The 24,546-nt window shown below is 47.4% G+C and overlaps 1 protein-coding gene across 1 annotated transcript in view; it reads left to right on the top strand.

Moving 5' to 3' along the window:
- Positions 1-1,072: 1,072 nt before the first annotated feature.
- Positions 1,073-24,546, top strand: part of LOC119437649 (zinc finger MYND domain-containing protein 19-like) — a 31,255-nt gene continuing 7,781 nt past the window's right edge. The window contains exons 1-4 of the mRNA XM_037704646.2: positions 1,073-1,467; positions 11,318-11,377; positions 14,403-14,509; positions 17,454-17,706. Of these exons, the coding sequence (XP_037560574.1) occupies positions 1,384-1,467; positions 11,318-11,377; positions 14,403-14,509; positions 17,454-17,706 (504 nt within the window). The 5' untranslated portion in view covers positions 1,073-1,383. The remainder of the gene's footprint in view (positions 1,468-11,317; positions 11,378-14,402; positions 14,510-17,453; positions 17,707-24,546) is intronic.

Genomic DNA, 24,546 nt, shown 5'->3' on the forward strand with positions numbered 1-24,546 from the left:
ATAGGTGATGTCTAAAATCTACGCCCCAATGATGGCGCTAGCTAGATAAATAAATGCAGATCTCGTAGGCTATGCTTTTGCTGGCTGCAATACAATGAAAGCTATTGCAGGAGCCAAAAATATGTCATAGACGCTGGTCTGGACGCCACGGTGGCGCCTTGGTAACAGATGCCAAAACTCATGGAGGAAGGAAAAAAACTTCTTCCTTCACGGCAACACTAGAGTGTAGCTGAAACCCGACGCCTATGATGAGTCTTCGGCTACAGTGTACTAGAATTCTAGAACACTATACTTCGGCTCTTGCAGTCGCATCCGCCACGTGCAGCCAGCCAAAGTATGGCCTTCTGAGCCATAGAGTTTCTCACTATAACATGTGAAAGTCTATGTTTTGAGCTCTATACTTGTTACCTAGATGGGGCTGTTGTCGAGGCGTAGATTTGGATAGGTGGTGTCCAAATCTACAAATTTAGGGTAGTTTAAAATGCTGATCTTGGAGGTTATGCTTTTGATGGTTGAATGCGACGGAAGCGGTTTTGATAGCCAAAAACACGTCTACGCGTCGAGTTTTGGACACCGTCTTTTACTAGCTAGTTTTGATTTCATATTGGGTGGTGTCCAAAAGTCGCTGTCTATGATGTGTTTCCAGCTTTTAAAATCGCTTCCGCCGCATTCAAGCAGTAAAAGCATAGCCTATAAGATCCGCATTATAATTTCAAAGATTTCTATCTTATAGAGCGTGGATTTCGACACCACCTACACCACTTATAGTCTTTGTTCTAGCTGTTTTATTTCAAAATAAATCAGTAAATTGATGGTCAGTTGCTACGCCTGACTTCGCATTCTTGCAATTAACAACCATCTTGAACGCGTGAACAATGCAATGCAATTATGAATTGTTCGCCTTACTACTTGAAAGTTAGCTTTCTGTAATACTAAGCTATTAACATCCTTTATATTCAATTCGGTTTTGATCAAACTACATGCTTGCGTTCCGAATATAAGCCGCGCTCGCACGTTGTGCCGAAACTGGTGCCGGCAGGAAGCGTAGCGAAGTGTGTGGCGCCTCGGTCGCGCCAGCTGCGAAGCCGTTGGAAAAGCGTTCTCGGGCTGGTCGGTCGCTCACATGTTCTTCGCGGTGTCGCTCGTTCGAAGGAGGCGTAGCGGGTGCGTGTGCCGCGGCCCGTCGCTTTCCATTTCTTTCGTGGTTCGCGCGCTTGTGTGCAGTGTTGCTTCCGCGTGAGCTCGCGCGATTAGGTCGTGCTCCTGTTCCACGCGGCCGAATCGAAGCCCGCGGCGACCACTTCCGCCAGCGTCGATCGTCCCACCAAGCCGCATCGTCGGTTCCTTCGGCGGCGCCTTTATGCCTGCCCCGAGCTCGACAAAATGAAGGACCAGGCGGGCCCTTCGGACTCCTGGGTGTCCGGCGTCAAATTGGGCATCGTCAGGCTGGGCCGTGCCGCCGGAAAGGTAGGGCACCGCCGTAAGGGAAAGTGCTTCGCACTCTTCCGGTTTCCAGTATATCTTCCCCTGCCCGCGTTTTACTAGCCGCACCAGACAAAGGCTCTCTCTCTTCCCGCTTCCACTGCTTCCGTTTATCGTTATGTCCGCTGTTTCTGGGCGCGTCGCAATTTGCCCGCTGCAGCTTGCGACGGGCCCCGAATCCTGGCGTGGTTTCATTGTATCCGCGTAATCTGCAGACCTTGAACGCACGCGTGCACGTACGAATCGTATCCGAGGGGTGCTGGAGTTCCAGCTGCCCCGACTGACGTCTTGGTTGTCGCGCGCGTTTGTGCGTCATCCAGAGGGGACTTCTCACGAAGCCCCTTGCCAATATATTCTCGGAACCGCTGGCGCAATATTCCAGCCGTTTAGTTGGACGTTCTTTATGTGCACTACACGCGTTTTCGTAATCTTCGGTTGCCGTGCTTCGCCACGGGTTGACACAAGTTCTACGTCCCCGAGCGCGTACAGCTCCCCGTGTAAGAACGGAGCGGGAGAAACGAAAGAAAAAAAAAAAAGAAAAAAAACACTCGCCTATCGGAAGGCCTGCTATTATCGTTCAGGAAGTGAAAAGGAAAAGTGGACCGACGGTTCCTCGTCCGGGCTGTCTTATACATGCATGATTTCAGGGCGCGGGAAAGGGGGTTGAATCACTTTTTAATATTTTTTCCCTTTGTTATGTAGTTCATGGCCGTTGAAGCACGTACGCCGTTGCTGTCGCCTCTTGGCAAACGCGCGAGGTAGTTTCATCACAGAAGACTCGGAAGCTTTGCAAGCGCCCCGTTGTCCACGCTGTTGCGATGGGGCGCCGAGTTGCTACAGCGTACAGGATTCGGTAATGCATTGACACAAGCCGATCAGCGAAGTCACTGCAGAAAAGCTTCATTGACTTTAGCTGAGCAAGCGTTTCTATTTAGTTGATGTTTCTTGTGTTTTTGTGCCTGTTGCCTTTCCGCCGCGGATGGGAGATTCCCCAGTGTTGACTACGAGTAAATCTTGGCCGGAGCTTCGGGCTCGAAGCATGCACGTTCGAACCTCGCGGAAGAACCCGGCCCTGTCTAATTCGAGCTGCACGCGGTTTCACGTTCTCGGTTGGACACATTCCAGCGCCGTTGATATGGAACGTGCTTCTTCGGCCCTCCTAACCAGTCCCGATCGGGGCGCCAATCAATGAGTCTGCCTGCAACCGGCGTGCATGACGCCGTGCACTGCACGGTAGCTGGCGGCGTCTGCATCGCTCCGTGTGATTTGCGTGTATTTGCTTGCCGTCCTGGCCGTCGGTCCTGCCTCTATCGGCGCCGGACCGAGAAGCGGCGTCAGGCCTTGGCATCGCCGAACCGAGGAAACGACCCAGACTTCAAGGGTGTGCTGCCTTTCGGCGATCAATAAGGGCCCGAGTCGTCCTAGCGGTGGCGGTTCGCTCGCCAGCCGGGGCGGCCCGGCTAATCTTTTGTCTTTGTGTTCGTCTGCGGACTGTCGCGATTTTTTTTATTTTTCGTCATGCGAACGACAGGGGCGGGAAACGTTCGCATGGGAGGCGACGGCGGCGTTGGGTGAATCAGCTGGCCGGTGCACCTTCGAAAAGCCGAAGGTCGGCCTCCTCCTCCACCCTCGTCTGACCGGTCACCGGCCAACAAAAGGCAGCACCCGTGCACACAATTCAGCCGCCGCGGTGCTTCTTCGATTACTTTCTTCTTTCTTTTTCCCTCCGTTCCGAGTGCGCCTCTCGTTTTATGCATGTGTCGCGCCCGTTTCTTGTGTGCGCCGCTTCTCAGACACGAGAGCGTTGGGGGGTGAGGGGACAATTTCAAAAGCCCTCCCTGCGTCCACCGCCAGACACCTTCGCGACCCCGCCGTTCGTGCCTGCGAACAGCTGCGGCGACCGGGGTTTGGCGGGGGGGGGATTTGACGACGACGCGAAGACTACGATGAGCACTGCTGGCTCGATGAGCAACTGCCGCGTTCGCTTTTCGCGATTGGGGAGGGTGAGCCGATGCCCGACGCTTTTGTGGCGCGCGTCTCCGCTCGGATACCCTTGGTTTGTCGCGCGCGGCGGCGTGGGGGGTGAACGGGGATCGTTTCTCTTTTGCCTTTGCGTCGGGGGGGCTTTGACGTCGGAAGGGACCTTGGGGATCGCCGTGGTACGGTGGAGGTCGCGCGCACCTGTTGGTCCTTCGAAGCCGGCTGTCGTCTCCAGACGAATGTAGCGATTCGTTTATTTCATGTATGCAGTCGGTGCTGAAAGTTTGAAAGCCATTCCGGCGCGTTCGGCCGAAGGTCGGCTGGTGTCTCCTTAATTTCTTCAGCTCTAGATTGAGACGCGTGATTTGCTCTTTCGAGCTTTGGTTAGGATTTGTGCGATAAGGAGAACGAGGCACCAAACCATGGGCACGGAACATCAACGCGATTTGCTACAAAGAAAAGGAGTGTGCTCACATTTGCGGCAAAAATTACTCATCACTGACATGCCCCGCGCATCCCCTTCACGAATTGTTGTCCGAGATACCGATAGGCGTGCTGATGTGGTTATCGACTTGTGCGCGAACGGCCTCATAAATATTAGTCCGCATTTTCTTTTTCGCTGTTTACCACACGTGTCTGTCAAACCATAGCGAAACATCGGTGTGTCGATACGTGTTGAGGAATGCTGGAAGATGCCTGCTTCATTAGCCTGCGCATACGCAATAGACCTTTTTCTTACTGTCCCCGCAAATTGTCCAACGTCGTGAAATAATTGCATGTAGTGTAGTTTCACTTCGTTGCGGAGAATTTCCGCAGTTTCCTCCGCTTTTCGAAGCATGATTGCCGTCCGTGATTTCAGAACTTACGCACTTGCAACTACGCGACGCTGGCTGACTTTTTATTTCGCACGGTGCGCGGCTAAAGACCACTTGGCGGTGTGAGTGAATCTGAATCCCTCCAGTGCGGTTCCATCAATCACACCCACCGAGGTCGCCGAGAATTCGGAACCAATATCGCGCCTCGTCAGACGTCGTAGTGGCCCGACTTGGTTTTTTCCCCGAAGCGAAGTAAACAATCCTGCAGTCTTCAACCATGAAAGGGGAAATAATCTGCATTAGCTCAAGTCTACCAAGGCAGCCCCTAACGGTTTTCTCCGAAGCTTCCCAGTTGAAGAACAATTTGCTTGGAAAGGAAACCGGGATAACGCCATGGCGCTGAGCCGTGCTCCCTCAAGGGCTGCAGAAGATAGCGCCAACCTTTCCTTTCCAAATGAACCACTTAGTATAACGCCATCACGGGGCGGTCGCTCTACTAATGGAGCTGACCACAGGAAGTCGGCTAGGTGGCGTGAGCCGCCGCCCGATGTAAAGGGTTAAGCCTTATTCATCCATCCATGTGCTCAGATAAGCGAAACTGGCAGCCGCCGCGCGATAATCGCAGCTCCACGCTGCTACGTCGTGCTGTATTTCCACAAAGTACAATATCTCGAGAGGGACACTTCGCTGTTCTTGCGTAGCGCTTTAGTGCCATTAATAATGCCTGGCCCAGTTTTGAACCTTGCTGCAGTTCGCGACACCGAAAGAGCTAGTTTGCAACATATTGGGGGTCAACGTAAAAATAAAGGAATGGACCACCACAGGCGCTGACAGTTTTTTATTTACGCCACAGGGATCTGCGGATTCACGCAGAACCAGCCCGACGTCATCGTTTTGTCTCCCGGTGTTCGGAGGGGAGCGCCCCAACTATCGGACGCTAGGAAATATGGCCACGCGAGAGGTAGCCTTCTTATCTCGAGAGAACGGTTCGCTATCCCGTGCCGACAGGCGCGCCTATCGTTTCCATCAGCGCCTGTTCTCTGCCCCCCCTTGAGTCTTCCACGACCGACGTCTCGCGCTGCGGGAGACGGCACGGGCCTCCGCTGATAAAGGCGGCGACCAAGGCGAGCAGTTTGGTGGCCCGGATTAAACGATGACCTCTGCTGGGGCTCGTCCGTCAGTGTCTCCCCCCTTGCGTGGGCAGAGAGCAAGCAAGCGCGCGAGCGGGCAGCCATAGCGAGCACTTTGATCCCTGGCGGGCCGGTTTTTGTTACCGCCAGACTTCCGGAATCCGCAGCGGCAACCTCGCCCACTGGTCGCCGCTGTCTGGTTGCCGGCCGAGCACATCTGCCGTCGTTTCCACGCACATAGTTGGACCAGAAAGATAGCGGTGGGCCCAAAGGGGCGCGCCCAAAAAGTCCCCGGCCCGTTTCAGATACAAGCGGCTGCTGTAGTGCGTTGGCTTTGGCCTGCGTCCGTGTGGTCGTCGAGTAGATCGGGGAGGAGTCGCTGTGGTGGTACGAAGCACTAGCGAGTTTGGGATCCGCGATCGAAGCCGTTGGTGTGCCAAGTTCTAACGTTTGAATCTCGTGCGGAAGGCGCGTTGTCACGCAGACCGTGGCACCGTTGCAGCGTTTGTGCAGCGAACTCTCCGCACGCGGAGCTCATCAGCCGAGCAGATAAACGGCTGGTTTGTTGGGCGTTCAGTGGTTGGTGGTCTAGATACAGTAGGCTATTCTTACTAGAATTGTTGGTGAACTGCCCAGGTTCTGTGGTAAGTTTCTCAACTGTCGATATTAAGTGACATGACTTTTGGCTGTTACAGACAACTTGCTATGGACACACCTGCAACTTTTTTACTTGCTGATGTCGGTGGCAGTAATTATAGAAATGGCAGACGTGACAGTGGTGAACAGAATTTGTCAATTCACAATCATCACTGTTCTCTCTCTCTCTTTTTTTTTTTAGGTAGCATTTTGTGCAGGCAATTCATGTAAGCTATACAGGAAAAGCAAATGAATATCTAAACTCCATGAGCATGCTGGGGAAAAATCAGCACAGTTCATATCTGACACTGAGTGTCAGCAGCATAGCCACAATTTTGAAATGGGGTTATTATAAAATACCTGATATGACCAGTGTTTCACTATGCTTGTGTTGTTTGGTGTCCTCATAAGGAACACCAAATTAATCTGTTAGAATCCATTCCAAGGAAGGCAACATGATTTCTTTGATTGCTACGACTGACTTTTCTACACATACAGCTCTAGTTTCGCTGATTTTCGTATTCAGGGGGTGAAAAACTAATATTTCGTGTAAAGCGCACTTTTCTTGAAAAGTGATTCAGCTGCCCTTTAAGCATTGGTAGTCACGTTTGCCGCTCTTCGAGTTTGTGTCCACGCTTTGCAACAAGTAACCACATTTTAAAGTGATATATTTTTCTGTACTTGTTGTAATCTTGCTTGGATTTGTTTGTTATTGCATTATTTTTTTTTTTCATTTTGTTTATATATAACGACTCCCACTCCTGCAATAGGCCCTGACTGGACTGCAGTATGTAAAAATAGTTTTGCTTTGGGGCAGGTTTTGACTGGATGGCGTGAACATCTTAAGGCAGTCTGAGAATTTTAGGAGTGGTTTGGACCCCGAAACTTATTCTATGCTTATCCCACTGTATTAATACCTGCAGTTTGGTGCCTTATTTTTCCTGTACCGGAAACTCTGGTATTGGGTGCCAAGGTTTCCTGGAAGGTATAAGAGTAGGTGTCTTAGCAGATGAGTACTTCAAAATGGTGTAGTAAAGCTCTTTTGGCAATTCATGGCAGTGAGCGTTGGTTTTGTACAATTGCAGTAGCCAGTTAGCCCTTTCAAAACAAAGTTATCTAATAAATGTGTGCCTGATTCATTTATTTATGAATCAGGCACCCATCTAATTGCAGAAATGAAACTGGGTAATATGCTAGGTTGTCCATTTGGAAGGAATTCTGAACATAGTACCAGTATTGAAACATGCAACCTGATATGTGTGAATCAAGCGAAGCCTTCCTTATCTCTGCAATACAAAGCATGAAACAATGATTTGTCGCTTATTTTGATATGAATGTTAACCTGGTGCTAGTCTCAGGATTCCTAGAAAATGTGCAGGCCTCTATAGCTTTAGTTCCCATAAGATGCTAGTCATTAAATCTTAATCATGACCTTTACTTATTATAGCTTATTGAAATTTATCGGCATATATTGTATAACTGCCAGGGGATAATATGGTGCCTAAATATTGTCTCAATCTCTATTTCAGTTTTTAAGACTTGATATCTTAGCTGAAAAATTGTCTGTGTGTGTGTGTTACTACATTTACTTGGAACTTGCACTTGTTCACTATGCATTGTTGCTGTTTGTGCTGTCATGCTGAGCACACATTTTCAACCAGAGGAGTGTCATGCAGAACTGCAATACATAAATATTACAAGTTGGGTAAAGTTGAGTAAGTCTTGTATGGCATGTAACAGTCGGTAATTGTTATGTATTGGTAGGCCAGGGTAAACATGGTACAACACAGTGTATGTTACAGTGTGCATTGCATTTGAATTATGACATCTCAAACTTTAGCACCCTAATTGAACCTGCTGGAAACATGTCCAGTACATTTGTTGGCACGACTACATAACACTGTACAAGGACAGAGCTGACCACCTGTCTTTTTCTGTTATACAGTCAGCCATCCATTCTAGAATTGTGAGCCAAGCCCACCCTCAAGGCCTGGCAATGGTCCTGAAGGTTTTAAAGGACCCTGAAACATTTTTGACGATGGTGTACAAACATGCTGAGTCGGTAGGGTAGGTCGTTCTGACAGTTCACCATTTCAAATGCCAATGAATTCTGTTGACTGAAAACTTGCTTTCACTGCATTTCTTGCCTATTCAGAATCGTCAAAAGCTTACAACTGCAGAATTTGCAATTCTTTTGTGAGTTTTGTCAAGTTCACAGGACATGAACTCCATGCAAAAACTCACTACAGGAACATACTTATGAGAACTATTTCATGTCTAGCAGGCTTGAAAAGCACCCATCCAGACACTCGAAAATTATGCCTCATGCAATACAGGGCAAAAAACAATGAAAGGAATACTCCCACCGAGCAAGTACACACAACTGTCTACCTTCCCACTACTCGTTTTACTAAAACATTTTGAACCCATTATTCAAACTTGCAACACGATTCCAATCGGAACAGTTTCGAGATGTATGCGACACACATTAACCCCCAATTCAGAAATGCATCTTCAGTCGAAGCCCACGCTTGACTTGATTTAAATGACGCCTGTCGTGAACGCGACAGAGTAAACGCAATGAGCGTCCTGGGCACGTTCACGCCAGGCGTCGCTTGGATCAAGTCAAGCATGGGCTTCAACTTAAGATGCATATCTGAATACGGGGATAAGTACTATTACTTCCATCGATGCTATTGCTGTTGAAGAACTTTCTTGGCATACACAATTGTGTACACAGTGTCTTAAAGGGTTAAGGGATGGATTTAAGTGCTCCGCGTCAAGCGTGTCATTTATTACAAGGCTTTAAAAATGTGCATTGCTACCGATCACAGCAGCGTCACTCCCTCGTGTTTTCAGCTGCCCCTACCCACGCTGTGTAGTGTGGGTGAGCACTTGAGTGAGCTATTCGATTGGCTACACATGCCATGTCATCGTGAATGCTTGAAACATGCCGCTGCTTTAAGGTTATTTTTAGTAGCATAAGAATAAGTAGACGAATGCAATAAATGTAGACATTTCTTCAAACTAATGGCTCCCTTCCACCTGAGAAAGCGGATTGTCTGCTACAGCCAATGGGAAGCAGAGGGGTTTCACATATGAAAATAGCGGCAACAATGTCTTCTTTGGCGGCAGAAACTAGCGCTGTATTAGGCTCGTCTTGCACTGCAGGTGTGTGGCGGAAGTAAACTGCAGTGACTAAATGATGTAGAAGACTCGAGTGGCTGCACGTCAAAGTTAACACAAACCTCCTTGGTCAACATATTCATAACTCGCAGTTTTGGTAAGGCGCTTTTAGCAGTAACCATAGGTGTTCCGCATTTGTCAGCGAGCCAAGTTTTGTATATAGTTTGCCCAAAATGATAGCAGAAAAATATCCTAACAAGCAGAGATCCGGAAAAAATGTGTTGTGAAGGCAGTTGAACATGTCCTGCGTGTCAAAACGTCTGTCTGAAGGCGGCCATCTAGATTTTGGTGTTGTAGCAATGTCTCCACCTCCCATGTAGAAAGTGTGGGTTCGATTCCCGATGTCAGTTTACTTTTTTTTTTTTAATTCTAGAGTAGAGGAAGCGTTATAAATGGCTTATTTCACGGCATTCACAAGTTTGCGGCATCTTTTTCTGGTGACAGCTACAAATAAATCTTGTGAGCGTAATATAGAGACAGTCGTAAGCACACATATTATGAGATATTTACATGTTATCAGGCAAGTATCAAACAGAAATAATACTGGAAACAGGTACTTTATAGTTTGTACACTGCACATACGTACGCAGCAGTGTAGTGAACTTCTGCAGCGGCATCTGTGTTTTCTCTCTTCATGTAGCGCAAGCCAGCGAACATTGTGCGTACTGCCGCCGCATCTCGATCCGCCACGCGAAATTTGCCTTTATTTTTCGCTCCGTGTAGCCCAGGCTTAATCAAAATGTAGGAAAGACACGGGAACATACTCAGTTCAAATCAACGAGAAGTCATCACTTGCATCGCCACATGAAGGAGGCGAGGCATAGCGATGGCCACATGGTGTAAAAGTTGAAGGGAAACGCCGCAGTTTGAGGGGAGGGTAATGTTTTAACCACTTGTACCTGTGTTATAGCACTCTGACACAAAATTCTTGTGAGAAAGCATTTATTGAGAATACCCTCGTGTGTAGGTGTACGACAAAAACTGTTCAGGGACCCTTTAAACATTCCTTTTTTGGCATATGGATGTTGGCTATGACAAAAAAGCAAATCTGCAAGGTCTTACGTTTACAAAAAAGAAAGTATGTTTCTTGAATACTTCACTTGCCTTGAGTAGTGGCTGGCCTCAAGTTTGAAGTTGCACTCAACTAAATGACTAATGCTTATTAGTAGCTCTAGCTAAAATTTGGTTTACATAATTTTTACTTAAAATAATTTATACTATTAAGTCGTCTTAGCTGTTTCTGATGTAGACCCTAATGAATGTCGGCAAAAAATATAAATGAGCGCCAAGAATAAGGAGATCCAAGGGGCTTGATTTTTTGTTAGTCACAATTATACGAAGTGACGGACAATGGAAGCCAGGGAAAGTTTAGGGGAAGTTAATTGTGCTGTTTGATTGAAATGTAGAAATAAGGACAAGGGGATATGAAAGTGCGCGAAAACATAACTTGCTGCCCTTGGGGACAGAACTCGCATTCCCTACATTACATGTGTGGTGCTTTACTAAATTCACATGCTGCATTGCCATCTCTCTGGTCACTTGGGTATTTGCGTGCAGGGTAAGCCCTGGGAGTGTTGGGCGCCGCTCACAGCCAAGCTGACGGGACGTTAAGTGCTATTTTAACCTTTTTACATTATCTCTCGCACTAATTTAAGAGTGACTGTTAAAACATATGGTGTGGTCAGTTATATCTGTTGGACCTTCCTAAATGGCTTGACAATGTCATTAAAGTTGGCCACAACTGACGTATTCCTGGAACTCCTGTTGAAAGGTCTTGAACTTATCACAGAGTAGCTTGGCTATGTGCGTCATCCGTGCAAAATTGTTTAAGAACTTGGCAGTTGTTTATTAGTCTGGCCACCTGGCTGTCAAGATGTGAAAGGTGCAATCATTCTTTGGCTGTGTTTCCATGCTCGTTTTTGCTTGGTTATTTCGGTGCTTAGTGTAACGTGTCTGTCTCTCTCTGCCAGGTGCATTTGTTGTGCCCTTGACATCTTGTCAGCAACGTGCGTCACTGCGGCTACAGCATTTGCTCTGCGACATCTGTTGTGCCCTCACCAATTGTGTTCACTTCGTGTTATTTCACAGATTAAGTATACTCTGCTGGATGAGCGGGACATCACACTGGTCCACGAGTACTCTTTTGAGGTAAGCCTCGGAGAGACAGCTTGGGCAACACCTGTTGCTGTGTTCTGTATGGTCTTTATTGTGCGTGTTAGTCGTGTCACGATTACATCTCGGGAAAAGGAAAATTTTAGTATCTCGGTAATATATTATGGATGTTGTGATTCTTGTCATCTAGTGCACACGCAATCTCTAACACTGTGGGATTACTACGGGGCTGGGGGCAATTGTGGCACATACAATGGCAGACAACACATTGTCGTCGTCACACACGCAGTATTCACCCCCTGTCACAGACATGTGCCTTCTAGTAACACTTTGCACGACTCTAAGCAAGGCTAGATAGCCAACTACCCACAAAATGCTTCGCATAACATTGATTCTGATGCTGTGTGGGATCTACATAATTTTTGTTCCAGTAAGGTCGTCGGGGACGGTGAAACTGTTTGTTGCAACAAAATGGAAAGTTGAGCTAGCTAAACTGAATTGTGGCTTGGAAATTATAATGCTCATTGCGCACCCATCTTGCTTCTCATCCGAGTCATTATTTTCTGTTGTAATTTCCAAGGCATGACAGTGCGTTGCAGCTTCTTGTGCTGAGAGCCCGTAACGTTTAATTGAAAATAGTAGCTTTCTACAGTAATACCAAAGCCCACTTGCAATTTCAGTGCAGTAAACGAGAACGCAAAGTATGAATGTAGTGTAAGCGATATAGTGTTCCTATCATGTCTCACTTGTATTGTCTGTTCCTTATGTGTTCGTCTTTTTCTGCACTAAATTTTCGGCTGGAATGCTTACCAACTTGCTCAGTTCGTTTTGCTAATTTACCTACTCAAATGTTTAATATTGTCCTTGGCGGTGGCTCAGTTAGCTAAGGCATTGCGCTGCTGAGCACAAGGGTGCGGGATCGAATCCCGTTGGTTGCGGCCGGCATTTTGATAGGGGCGAGATGCAAAAACGCCGGGTGGTCAAAATTAATCCGGAGCCCTCCACTACGGTGTGCCTCATGATCAAACTGGTTTTGGCACATAAAACCCAAGAAAAAAGAATATTGCCCTTGGGGGTCGGGGGCTCTAATTGCTGCAGCAGCCTTTATAATGGAATGAGCAAACTTTCAGCCAGTTAATTTCTTTTACTACAAACAGCTTGCTCTTATGGTCCCAAGTTGGCCAAGCATACTAGGGGAAAAAATATACCATCGCATCTATCTTCATGTGTGGCTGGCAGGTCGGTAGATACTGAAAGGCTGAAGTTCTGAAAGGCAGAGGCACCGGTATATGGACAGGTGCTTTCATGCTGAAGAAAATTTGAATGTGGCTGTTTGATGTTGAAGTGTGCCCAGGCCAAAAGGTCATTGTTTTCTGGTACCTGGTATCTAATTCTAAAGCCGGCCGTACATTTCAGCAAAATAATTTGTTTGGCTGTATTTATCAGACCCTTACCAGTAAATTGGTAAATTTCAATAAAAGTGCCAAAACCACAATCTAATTATGAGGTGTGTCGTAGTGGTGGGGGGATGGGACTCCAGAATAATTTGTACCACCTGGGGTTCTTTAACGTGCATCTAAATCTAAGTACATGGGTCTTTTTGCATTTTGCCCCCATCGAAATGCAGCCGCCGTGGCCAGGATTTGATCCCGCGACCTCGTGCATAGCAGCCTCGTGCATAGCCACTAAGCAACCACTTCGGGTTAAAAAAAAAAAAAGCAACGACTTGCTGGAGCATGCCTGAAATGCCATACCAGCAGCAAAAAGTCACTTTTAAGAAAGCACGACTAAACTGTTCCTTTTCCCACTGTAGTAGAAGTGAGTGTACCTATAGTCGGGTACAACTTTAGAAGGCAGCGACACTTGCCCCTCAATGGCGGATGCACACGAGCCTCCGCCAATGGGCACGCACTCTAGACTGACGTCATGAGCCTGACGGCCGGTGGCCCCGTCGACGGAGAACATGGCAGCCCGCACTTCAAGCTGGGCCGAGTCGCGTCATCGGGACTATTTCATTAATAGGGGAGGCAATTGGCTACTACACTTCGGTCATCTTGGCGGGGCCTCTCCTGCCTTCTTAACTTGTACCAGACTATATGTTATTTCTGTCTCACGGGTGGCCGTACACGAAATGATTCGTTTCCCCATGCACATGATGTGAAGCGAAGTGGTGATACGGTACACATGGCAAAGTGCCGCCTTTGTGGCGTTGTGTGCATGCACTTTTTCACTGCTTTCTTTGCCTGACGCTACATTGAGCTTGATCCATGCGCTCGTTCACGCTAACAGTGGGCCAACCTATACAACACAGTAGGAGACTGATAGGAGCAGACGCTCACAGCACCGACATCAACAAACAAATTGTATTGGAAAAGATGCGCAGCATATCTATTCATAATTACTGTCCTTTCACAACCATGGTGCACTACACCACGAAGAGTTACAGTGTACAGGGCATGAGCTAAATGCATGTGTGTCTGTAAAACATCACAGAACAGCTAAACTTGTATAGTTTGGCATGCCTTGTTTCTGTGTGTGCACCGTGGTTTGGACATGTCAGTGATGATGAATGTATACATGCTGCTTGCCTTTTCCGATAAGATTTGTAAGTCAATGCTATGTGTATCTGCTGCTATTCATTTTGTGCTTCTGTGCTGTATGTCTAATTATGAATCGCCAATGAGCCCAACTTTCCATTGTTGGACTGACTTTATATCTAAGGCTAAAAGGAATTTGTAAGCGGTTGCATGGATGGCAGTGACCACTGTATCGCTAGCACACCTGTGTCAGCCATGCTTTCTGGTAAAGAAATGTCTATGGCCTGTGCATTTGATGTGGATCTGTGTGGGTATCAGTGGCTTGAGGTCTGCCATCTATGTTTCATGTTTGCTTTACTACAAGGACAATGTCCCAGCGCAATTAGTCCGTACTAACAACTTGAGCACATGTTGTCTGCGTGGCAACTGGTCAATGTCCTGGGAACTTTCAGGTGCGAAGCTCAGTACGACATCGCCGTGCTGACCAACTGCTCATCTCTCTGCGTTTTTTTTTTTTTTTCTAGGCTCGTGTGGAGGTGGACAAGGATGGCAATGGGGCCCAGATATTTGCCTACGCATACGAGATGAACCAGGGAAAGAGCACTGGGCAGTACCTGCACCAGCTGCTTTGGTGAAAACTTTTTCCTCTGTTCTTTCCTGCTTTGCTGTTTCTCTTTCGCAAACCACATGCATTTGTAGGCACTTGTGCAAGTTCTTCAGTTGTGTGCTGCTACACTTGTGCCCGATTTTGGAACTTGAGGGATACTCGCAGATCTGCTGAATGCAACGAAAATAAAGATGGTGGTGTGTGGTTGTGTGCACAGGCACTAGGATCAAGCCAAAAAAATAGACGTCCGACTTGCGGATTGCCTGAAGTTGTGAATTGCTGGCGCACACGTCGTAAACCACCAACTTTATTTTTGCTTACTTTCTATCGTATTTACTCGTGTAAGGCCCACACTTTTTTTTTCAGAATTTTTGCTGCTTGCGGCCGGTGTTTGCTGGCTTTTCCTTTTTTTTTCTGAATTTTTGCTGGCTACTCACCGAAGCCTCAAATGCGCTCAGACTGCTATTAAAATTAATTCAAGCACTGACAGCCATCTATGAACACATTTACAGTCGCCAACAAATTTTCTGGGTGTGAACTAGTGCCACCTTTCAGCGGCTCACGGGAATTAACCAGAACGCGAGCATGCACATGACGCTTAGTGAAACTTTTTTTCCAACTTTTCACACTCCATATTGGGGGTGTGGGCCTTAAAAAAGAGTACAGTCAAACCCGGGTATATCGAACCCACATATAACAAACTATTGTGTATAACGAACAGCAGTAAAAAACTCTAAAATTTTTGCATAATTTATTCTATTTATAGAATTACCTAATATCGAACTTTTTTGTGATCCCCTTTAGATTCTATAAATCCGGGTTCGACTACATATACTATACTATATAATTAATCCAAGTCAGCATCCGCTGTGAGGTAACGAACCAAAATACACACCAATCCAATTTCTGCTAGTGACACAAGCTCATCAATTTAGGGACGCACTAAGGTGGCACCCATCACAGATTTTGTCTGCTAGCCACACACATGCTATTGCCATATAATTTCCAATCGAAATGTTGTTCCCCGAGGCCATTGTTTTTAAAAAAGCAAGATTGAATCGTTGCTGTTCCTGGATGTTGCCAGCAATTTCCAGCGCAAAGTTGAAAGTTGTGTGTTGCGTACAGATGTCAGTTTTGCAAGCTGACCTTAGTGTGTCACTAATTGATGAGCTTGTGTCACTAGCAGAGATTGGATTGGTGTATATTTTGGCTCATTACCTCACAGCTGATACGGGCTCGTTTTAATTAAGATATACAGTCTCAACGGAATCTGAAGGGGATCACAAAAAAAAGTTTGATACTACATAGGTAATTCGATATATTCTCCTGAGACCCGAACACAACTTGTAAGGATAAATGTAATGAATTCCAAACTGACCACATGCTGATTGGCAAGATATTCTGCACCAACAAACTTGGAGCGCTAGAGTAGTGAAAGCTTGTATACGAAACGGCAGTCACCGACATCATTGCTGGTGAGACCATGCGATGCTGTAGTCAGCCAAAGCATGCAGCACTCTCATTGCCACAACTAGCTGCTTTCCAGTGGTGCAAACACTGCATAGGCGATTCAGTAGCTGCATAGTTAATGCACAGGTATTTTAGTATCTTGGAAATCTGAGTCGTGCTATAGAGCCATACGCAGAAGCTATTTTTGCTAGACTAGTTGTTGCGTGATTTATGATGAGGAAACTGATGCAAACAACGGATGACAGTGGGCAAAGTCAAGAGATGAAGACAGAAAGAGCACTTTATCTGTGTTGGTCTCTCTACTTTGCTGCCTTGCCTTGGCTGGGCCAGTTTTCTCATTATAAAAACTGAGGATTCTAATGCATGATATAGTTAATCACTGCATCACATGATGTCGTCACCCCTCAGTGGCTATGGCATTGAGCTGCTGAGCTTGAGATTGCAGCTTCGATCCCAGAAACAGTGGCCATATCACGATGTGGTCAGAATGCAAGAATGCTTGTGTACCGTGCATTGGGTACATGTTAAAGAACCTCAGGTGGTCAAAATTAATCCGAAGCCCTCCATTACAGCCTGCCTCAAAATCGGCTCGTGGCTTTGGCACATAAAACCTCAAAATGTTATTAAGTTTTAATTTTAGTTTGTCATAGCTAGTGCTGCTGTTCAAATATACCTTCCAGTATTGTCCTGCCCTAACGCATTCAGTGGATGCATATTAAAGGGAAGCAGTTGAAGTCGAGGATGGAAGAGGGTTAGTTGGTGTACATGTTGGCTTACGCAAGACAAGGGTAATTGGATATCTTTAGGAGAAGCCTTCATCCCACAGTGTACGTAAAATAGGCTGCTCATGCTGGCGACGGTGTATTTAAGATTTTTATGCCCGGTGCACTTTTTCAGCTTCATAACTTGTGCTTTCTTTTGATATGAACTGATAGCACACGTGGAAAATAGCAGCACTCAACGCTTAATGAAATAGTCCATATAAGGTATAAAATTAAAACATAAGCCATTGCAAAAGTTGGGTCCTTTGTTTTCGGCCAAAACTTGATTTTTGCAAAAACCCAATTTTTGCATCCTGAAGCTTTATGAAAATCGGGATTAAAACTTATTTCTCCCCGAAGTTTCACCCTTTCATAAAGTGTAAGAATAAGTGCAGGTGTCGAAAACCAGTGAATGCCATCAGACTTGTGTGTGCAAGTGGTCAAGATATAGTATATTAATATTGTTCATGTATGAAAATGATATATGCTTCCTTTTAAGGGAAAAATGATATTGCTCATAGATCTATTTTTTAATATGCCTCATATATTAGCTGATGTGAAGCCACGTACGTTATCATTGTGTGCATTATATTCACCCTCAAATTCCTTCATTGCACGCCAGTGCTGCCACCTGTGCAGTCTCTGCTTCTTTTGCGTCTTTCACTCTCTACAAGTGTGGCATTGTGGCTGGCATGGCTTCGATGAGGAACGAGGCAACTTTCTGGTGGTGTGTGCAGGGAGCGGCACTTTGGCGGAGTGGCTCCTGGGTTCCGGGTGGCACACCTGAACGGGGTCACCATGGACAACCGGCTGGAAAACCTGGCACTGGAGCGGATATGCCTGCCCTCTGCACCCCATGTGGCCGACATACACATGCCAGCTGCCCCCTCCTCGTCGCTGGCAGCAGAGTCCCAGCCCAACAAGCAGCGCGAGCAGTCCCTCTACTGGGCTGCCATCCAGCAACTACCACCGGAGCACCTGGTCGAAGAGGTGCGTCACCTGCCTGTGGCTTTGGTTGCTCCCTGTTGTCACAGGGTTGCACTGGTAGACTTGTTTCATGTAGTTTCCATGCAACACTTATTACCTGAAACATGGTAGTTATCTTGGTAGATGCTGGAGAGCTTGTGCGCTGCAGCGCTTGTCGCAGTAGAAAATGAAAAACGCAAACCACATTACAATAAGTAGATAAGCATGGCTGGGGCACTACAGTTAAACCTGCTTATAACGAACCTTCATATAACAAAGTTTTTCTATTCCCAGCCGTTACTCCATAGAAGCACATGTATTTGAGACCTCTACGTAACGAAGTGGCAGCGGGAGATCCCCTCGAAATAATGAATTTTCTCCGCCGACAACCTAGAGATTTCGCCCAAAATTTTGTCATTCTTGCGCAAGCAGCAACCGGAAGCACCTTCTCCGCCGCGACGGAGTGCCAAGCGAGCGCACGGGTGCATGCGTGCAGGCGTGTACGAGGCAGACCTGCATCCCTCGACCTGGCGATCTTGCCGCTGCGGACGTGACCTTTCCCCCTCCCTTCATTCAAACCTGATCCTGCCGCTTGCTGCAGCTGGCCTAGCCCACCAAGCCGGCACTCTCCTTTTCCAGTTGATGTTGCAAACACACTGGCAGACGCTGTGACACATCACACTCGATGAGCGCGGATACGCGCTGTCAAATGCTGGCGGTGTGTGGAAGCGCCGCTGCAGAAGTGAGCGAAGTGACCTTTGTGGCTGTTGTCTATCGCTTCAATGCAAACTGAGCGCTGAGAACACACAGCACGCACAAAGCTACAAGCCACCGACGCACCTACACTGCCTAGACTCTGCCCCAACGCAGATCGCTTTCAAGATACGGCCCGCGCGACTCGCCGCGCAGTACACAGTTGATGCTGAAGTACAGTACAATGCCGCCCGCTATCCCTTCCCCCTCGCTCCCTCGCCGGTGCCTCGAGCACAACAGAAGCCGCGCTTCCTCCCTGCTTTTCTTGCGCGCGCAAGATTTAGAGCTGTCGTCGGCTCCCCTCGCTTGTTTTCATTCGCAAATATAGCATACGGCGCACGGCGACTGCGTTATCGCCCTTGGACTTTATACGGAACATCTATGAGCCAAAACCAATTTTAGGGCCACAACGCATCATAGACACCATCTTTAGATAGCAAATACGGATCTCAAGGGCTATACTTTTGCTGGCAGAAACTCAAAATACGTCATAGTTGTCGCCCCTGGCACTTTGGGCGTCCAATGTCATCGTCAAGCCACCAAGCCAAGCGACATGAAAAGTCAAAATGGCCGCTCGGGCCGGCGCGGGGTGGCAGTTCGCAATGTATGATGCAGGAACGATCCCACAGTTGCGACGCAACAGCGGGGTTACCAATGCATTGGGTTCTATGGGAGCTGTGCCGGGACCAGCCTAAAACGACGTAACAGCCAGAAAAACGCAGCACCCGGGAACATAACAGCGGGGTTCTACTGTAACACTATACAATGCTACGACGCCATCGTGATGCTCGCTCTTCGTTTCCGATGCCTCGCACTTGTGCGAAACAACACGCGTCCACGCATCCAGTACCTGGTGTGACATTCCAAGGATGAGTGCTTCGACGAAAACGGGTGCGCGTTAGAATCGAGTAAATACGGCAAGTTTTCGTGCCGAACCTGCGTATAACGAAATCCTTTTTATAATGAAGTTTTTCGGGAATTTGTTAATTTCGTTATATCCAGGTTTAACTGTATAACATAAAGCTATTCCTAACTCATTCTATTCCATTTTCCCTATTACCGTATTTACACGATTGTAGGTCGACCCATTTTTTCAAATTTGGCAATCCAATGTTGGGGGGTCAACTTAGAATCGAAACCGAACCGTTTACCGCTAGTAACGGCAACAGAAACGAGAAATCGGGGTGCTACGGCGTGGTTACAACTTTGCACCTACGTTTTTATGGTTACGGTAGCAGCGTAGCGTAATAATGTACTGTATTGCATACATTTTGATTGCGCGCACCACGAGCGCACGGCTCTTGTGAGTGCATCGATCATGGAAGAGCCGCCGTTTAGGGGGTATTGGTAGATGGCGGAAGAGCCGCTGTTTGGGGGGTATTGGTAGCTGGTGGAAGAGCCGCCGTTAGGGGGGTATTAGTAGTTGGCGAAAGAGCTTTTCTTTGAGATTGTTTTCGACGGCCGCACGCATCTGTCACTTTAGCTGTTGTGCTGAATCGTCGCGCCTGTCATGAGTGCCAAGAACTTTCGGCGCTCGTTCTCAGCAGCGTTCAAACGGGCTGCTATCCTCCATGTTGAGGAAACTAACAACTGCGCAGCGGGACGCAAGTCTGCAGTCAGTGAACGTGTGGTGCGGCAGTGACGGCTTCAGCACGAGAAAATTTGGCCTCTCTGGCTTCTGTGTCGGGGGGCTGTACCGCGCGTTGTCGTGGTGCGGTCGTTCGCGAAGTGTGGACTCACTTTTGATGACGACGTGCTGTGGGACCGCAGCAGCTATGACGGCAGCAGTACCAGTGAGGTCAACTCTAGTGACGATGAGTAGTCTTAGCCCCACCAATAAATTTCCCTTGTGTGAAAGGCACTCGCGTGGTTTTTCTCCCCCCCCCCCCCCCTATTTTTTTTTTTTTTTTTTTTTTTTTTTGACACATGCAATTTTGGGGGGGTCGACCTAAATTCGAGTCGACTTACAATCGTGTGAAGCCCGACCCTCATAGAACGAATTTCCGACGTCCAAGCGGCGAACTTCGTCCGACGGCGGCCGCTCTTCGGTCGGCGTCAAAAATCGCGACACGCGCCACCGATTTGGGGGGGATAGATATTTTCGCCCGCCGCCGGAAGCGTCCAGCACGCGGCGACAAGCCCGATCCAATCAGGAGGCAGCACTTCCGGCCGTTGCATCATGGGATTGAGCTTATGTAAAACATGGCGGCAGTCCCGGTCGCCCGCTTCGAACTGAATTTGGCGTTGTTCTTGTAGAATTCACTTCGTTCGTAGCAACTGACTGCGCAAACGGCTTTTGCTTAGTCTCATGTCGCTTCGACGAGAGTGTTATGGCTAATCTTGAGGAATTTTCGAGATCGCTTCTCGTTTCGAACGCGCCTAAGCCTAGCGAGAGAAATTTTCATTGAGATGCGAGCGCCACCTGTCGGTAAAGTTGGGAGATAGGCGCGACGACGGCATATGGCCTCTGAGATTGGAAGCTTTCGGAGGCTATGGTAGATAGCTTGTACTGCTTGTCTGCTTCGCTGCAGATCGGCGGACATGGGAAGTAAAAATACAACGCGCTCCTGGCTTCCATTGCGCGGCCTCTGGCACTTTCCTGACGCACACACACATAGAATTACTTGGTTGCCCTATGTATGCGAAATTCAAAGCGTAATGGAACCGCGTATGTTGTAGAAGAAATAACTCAAGAAAAATTATAAAACATTAAGTTATGACGTTATTAAGTGTCGCAACATGCTAAATCTTACTGTGGGTTACATTTAAAAAACAGTAATATCCGGCTTCACGGCTGGCCACATTGATAGCGGCTCGGCGGCGTTCGCCGCTGGATCGTCGCATGAGGGGCGGTGAGGCGAAAACACGGCGGCGCGTCTCGCTACACTTTTTGACGCGCGAACATCGTCGGGGAAGTTCGCTCCATGAGGGTCAGGCTTAAATACGGTAGCCCTCTGCTATTGATATAAAAAAAAGTCGGGATGCGCCCACTTAACCTGTCTGTCACGCGATGTCATAATACCACACGAATTCCCCACTTCAGGGATGTGTACACCCTAAAAATGCATTAGTATGCCAAACAAAAGTTTCAGAATAGCCGTTTAGTGCCCCCGTTTTAAACGGAATAGAAGATGGCTGCCTTCCAATTGCTCTGGCACTGGCTACTCGGAGCTGTCATGAAGAATGGATTTCTTTGCGTATAATAAAAATATTTATGTGGCAGTATAGCGTTGTCGAGCCCTTCTGGCACGTACCGTATTTACTCGAATCTAACGCACACTTTTTTTTTTTCAATAAAACAGGTCCAAAAATTGTGTGTGCGTTAGAATCGAGTACGACCCTAAATCTTTGTTGCCATTAGCCGTCCGCATTTCAAAATGGCCGCCTCGCATGCGCGTCAAGCCTAGCTACCGTAGCTTCCTCCATGTGCTGCAGTATACGTGCTTAAGCAATAGTCTACTGTCTGTCTTCACATTCTCTGCGTCTGCTCTATGAAGTACCGAGTTCATCATGATGCCGCAAGGAAAGTGATCATGTGTGCGGAGACGGTCGGAAATCAGGCCGCATCACGGGCGTTCAGAGAATCCAAAACTTGCGTGCGAGACTGGCGCAAAAAGAAAGGGAGGATTTTCGCCAGCAAAGCGGAACGGTTTCAGTGGACCGAAGCAGGACGTAATCTGCAACGATCCACTTCAGCGATACGATCGCCTTGGCCCTATCTTGAAAGCAATCTGCAACGGGGAAAGTCCGCCACGCGCAGTGTTTTCGCCGCGTTGAAGCAAGAGGCATGATAGCACGAAGGTCAATTCGCTCGCCGCCCTTGTCACTCCAGCGTTTTGACAGTTCGTTTCCGCGGTGAACGAGCGAGATGTGTTCGTTTGCTTGTGCACGCGTGACACCATATTCGTTAATTTATTTAGTAAGCGAATGTTTGCAAGTTTATACGGCCGCATTCAATGCTGCGCCTTTTGGCCGGAACTGCGACTTTTTTATTTATTGCAAATTCAGTGCATTGGGAGGAAATCTGTTTTTCCAAATGAGAGAAAGTTGTATATTTCTGTTTGAAAGCATGAGGTGCGCGGTACTGTAAAGGACTTTTTTTTTTTGTCACGGGAAACGGGTGCGCTTTACAATTGAGGGCACGTCTGCCAACTCTTCTTTGCAGAGGACCCGTTTTAGTGGCATTCCTAAAGGGGCCCTGAAACATTTTTGAACGTAGTAAGAAAATGTTGCTAATCTGTCATGCAGGTTGCTGTGAACATGCAACCCAAATATTACTGCACTGCATGCAGCATAGAATTTACAATCTCCTTTCAAACATGGTATTAGTTAGAAAAGTGTTCTAGAGCCTCTATAACTCCCCATTGCACGCCGTTGTGATTTTCGACCAGCCAGCGCAAGCTAAGCCAGGGAAAGTGGACCAATTGCAGATGCCGGCACCACTCTCCTCGCCCAGTTATCTTCTTTCATTGCGCTAGCTCGGCTCAACCGAAACGCTCTCCACTTTTGCACTCCTTGCCTCTTTTCAGCTAATTGGATAATAACCTGTAAAGGTAGACAGTGGTATTCACTTTGAAAGTGATTGGGCAATCGAACTACGCTGTGGGTCGCCACCCGATGCTTGCATCTGTGGTTGCGTAAATTTTACGTCCGGAGATTGGAATGGTTTTAGGGGATACGACCCCTGGTGTGAAGTGCCGAATAAGAACTGGCATTAGGAATGTGGTAAACAGAATTTGTTGAAGTCATTCCATTCATCCATTCAAAAATCGCCTGTGGCAGATAGCACAATTCTAATCCTTGACCTGGATTACTAGAACAGGCAGACATTACTTACACGAAAAATCAATGTGTAATCAACTAACAAACTGTCACTAATTATGTTTTTTACCAATCGCTTTACAGCACATCTTGTGAATTGCAATCAGTGAGTTTGAAGGCATATCGACTAGGAATGAATTCTGAGCATGCCATTGGTTTCTAGATATGCGCCATCAAAGTTCATGTAAAAATGCACAGTTGTTCCACTTCACAAAGCGTTTTCATGCATTGAACCACTAAGGCAACTGGACTGCCAATGTAGTTCGTCACCCAGTTTGGGAATATCTCGAAACTGGTGTCGTCCTGAGAATTCGTTCCAAGTGGTATGATACGCCTTGTGAACTTGCCGGCCACCATTCGCAAATTTCAGTATGCACCGTGAAGTAATCAATTGAAAAGTTAATTAGCAAAGTTTGGTAATTAGTCGATTATACATTTTGATTTATTGAGCAAGTAATGTCTCCCTCTGAGTAATTCAGTTCAAGGACTAGTAAGGTTATCTGACAGGTGATACTCAAAAACCCTGTCTGTATAGCATAGCCTGTCTCTATAGCGGCTGTCAAACCTTGTTTGACAAACCTTGTTTGCTGTATAGTCAAACCTTGTTTATACATAGTCGGCCGGGAACGACGTTTAGGTACGCAATAAACAATGTACGAATTAACTGCCAATGCCAGTTTAGCGGCTACTTACCAGCCAGAAAAGAACTACGTCACGATGCTCTCGCACACGCACTCGGGCAGGCTTTATTTGCGGGTAGGCAGCAAAAAATCACTGATCTTCACTTGCCGCCGTGGTGTACGTGCCACGAAGACTGCATCTTCGAACTCGATAAGGCCGCGAGCCATTTGTCCATGAGAGCCCGCTTACTAAATTAACAAGCACTGTGTCGTGCATGCACAGGTAAACATGAACAGATGTCGCTCGATGACCGCGGAGGCACTTGCTCGATGAGGCCTGCACGGGTGTGCACTTCGTCCACGATGCAGGTCGTTTTCAAGATATGGCGCCCACTCAGCCGCCGCCGAAGTAAACCCCTCCCTCTCTTGTCTCCCTCCCTCGCACGCGTGAGCCTATTGATTCGGCTGACCCACGCAAGCTTTCACTTGCACATAAAGCGTACGGCACACGGCGACGATGTTGCCATGTTTGGACTTTACACGGAACCTCAAAGCGACGTCCACAGGGTACAAATGCGCTTCGCAATAAAATGTGCTTCTGCACGGTTACTACTCCGACGGTGACAGCGAATTTGCACCCACTACCGGCAGTTTCTCCGCATTACCGGGA

This window comes from Dermacentor silvarum, chromosome 1 (genome assembly GCF_013339745.2).
Source record: "Dermacentor silvarum isolate Dsil-2018 chromosome 1, BIME_Dsil_1.4, whole genome shotgun sequence".
NCBI classification, from domain to species: Eukaryota; Metazoa; Arthropoda; class Arachnida; order Ixodida; family Ixodidae; genus Dermacentor; species Dermacentor silvarum.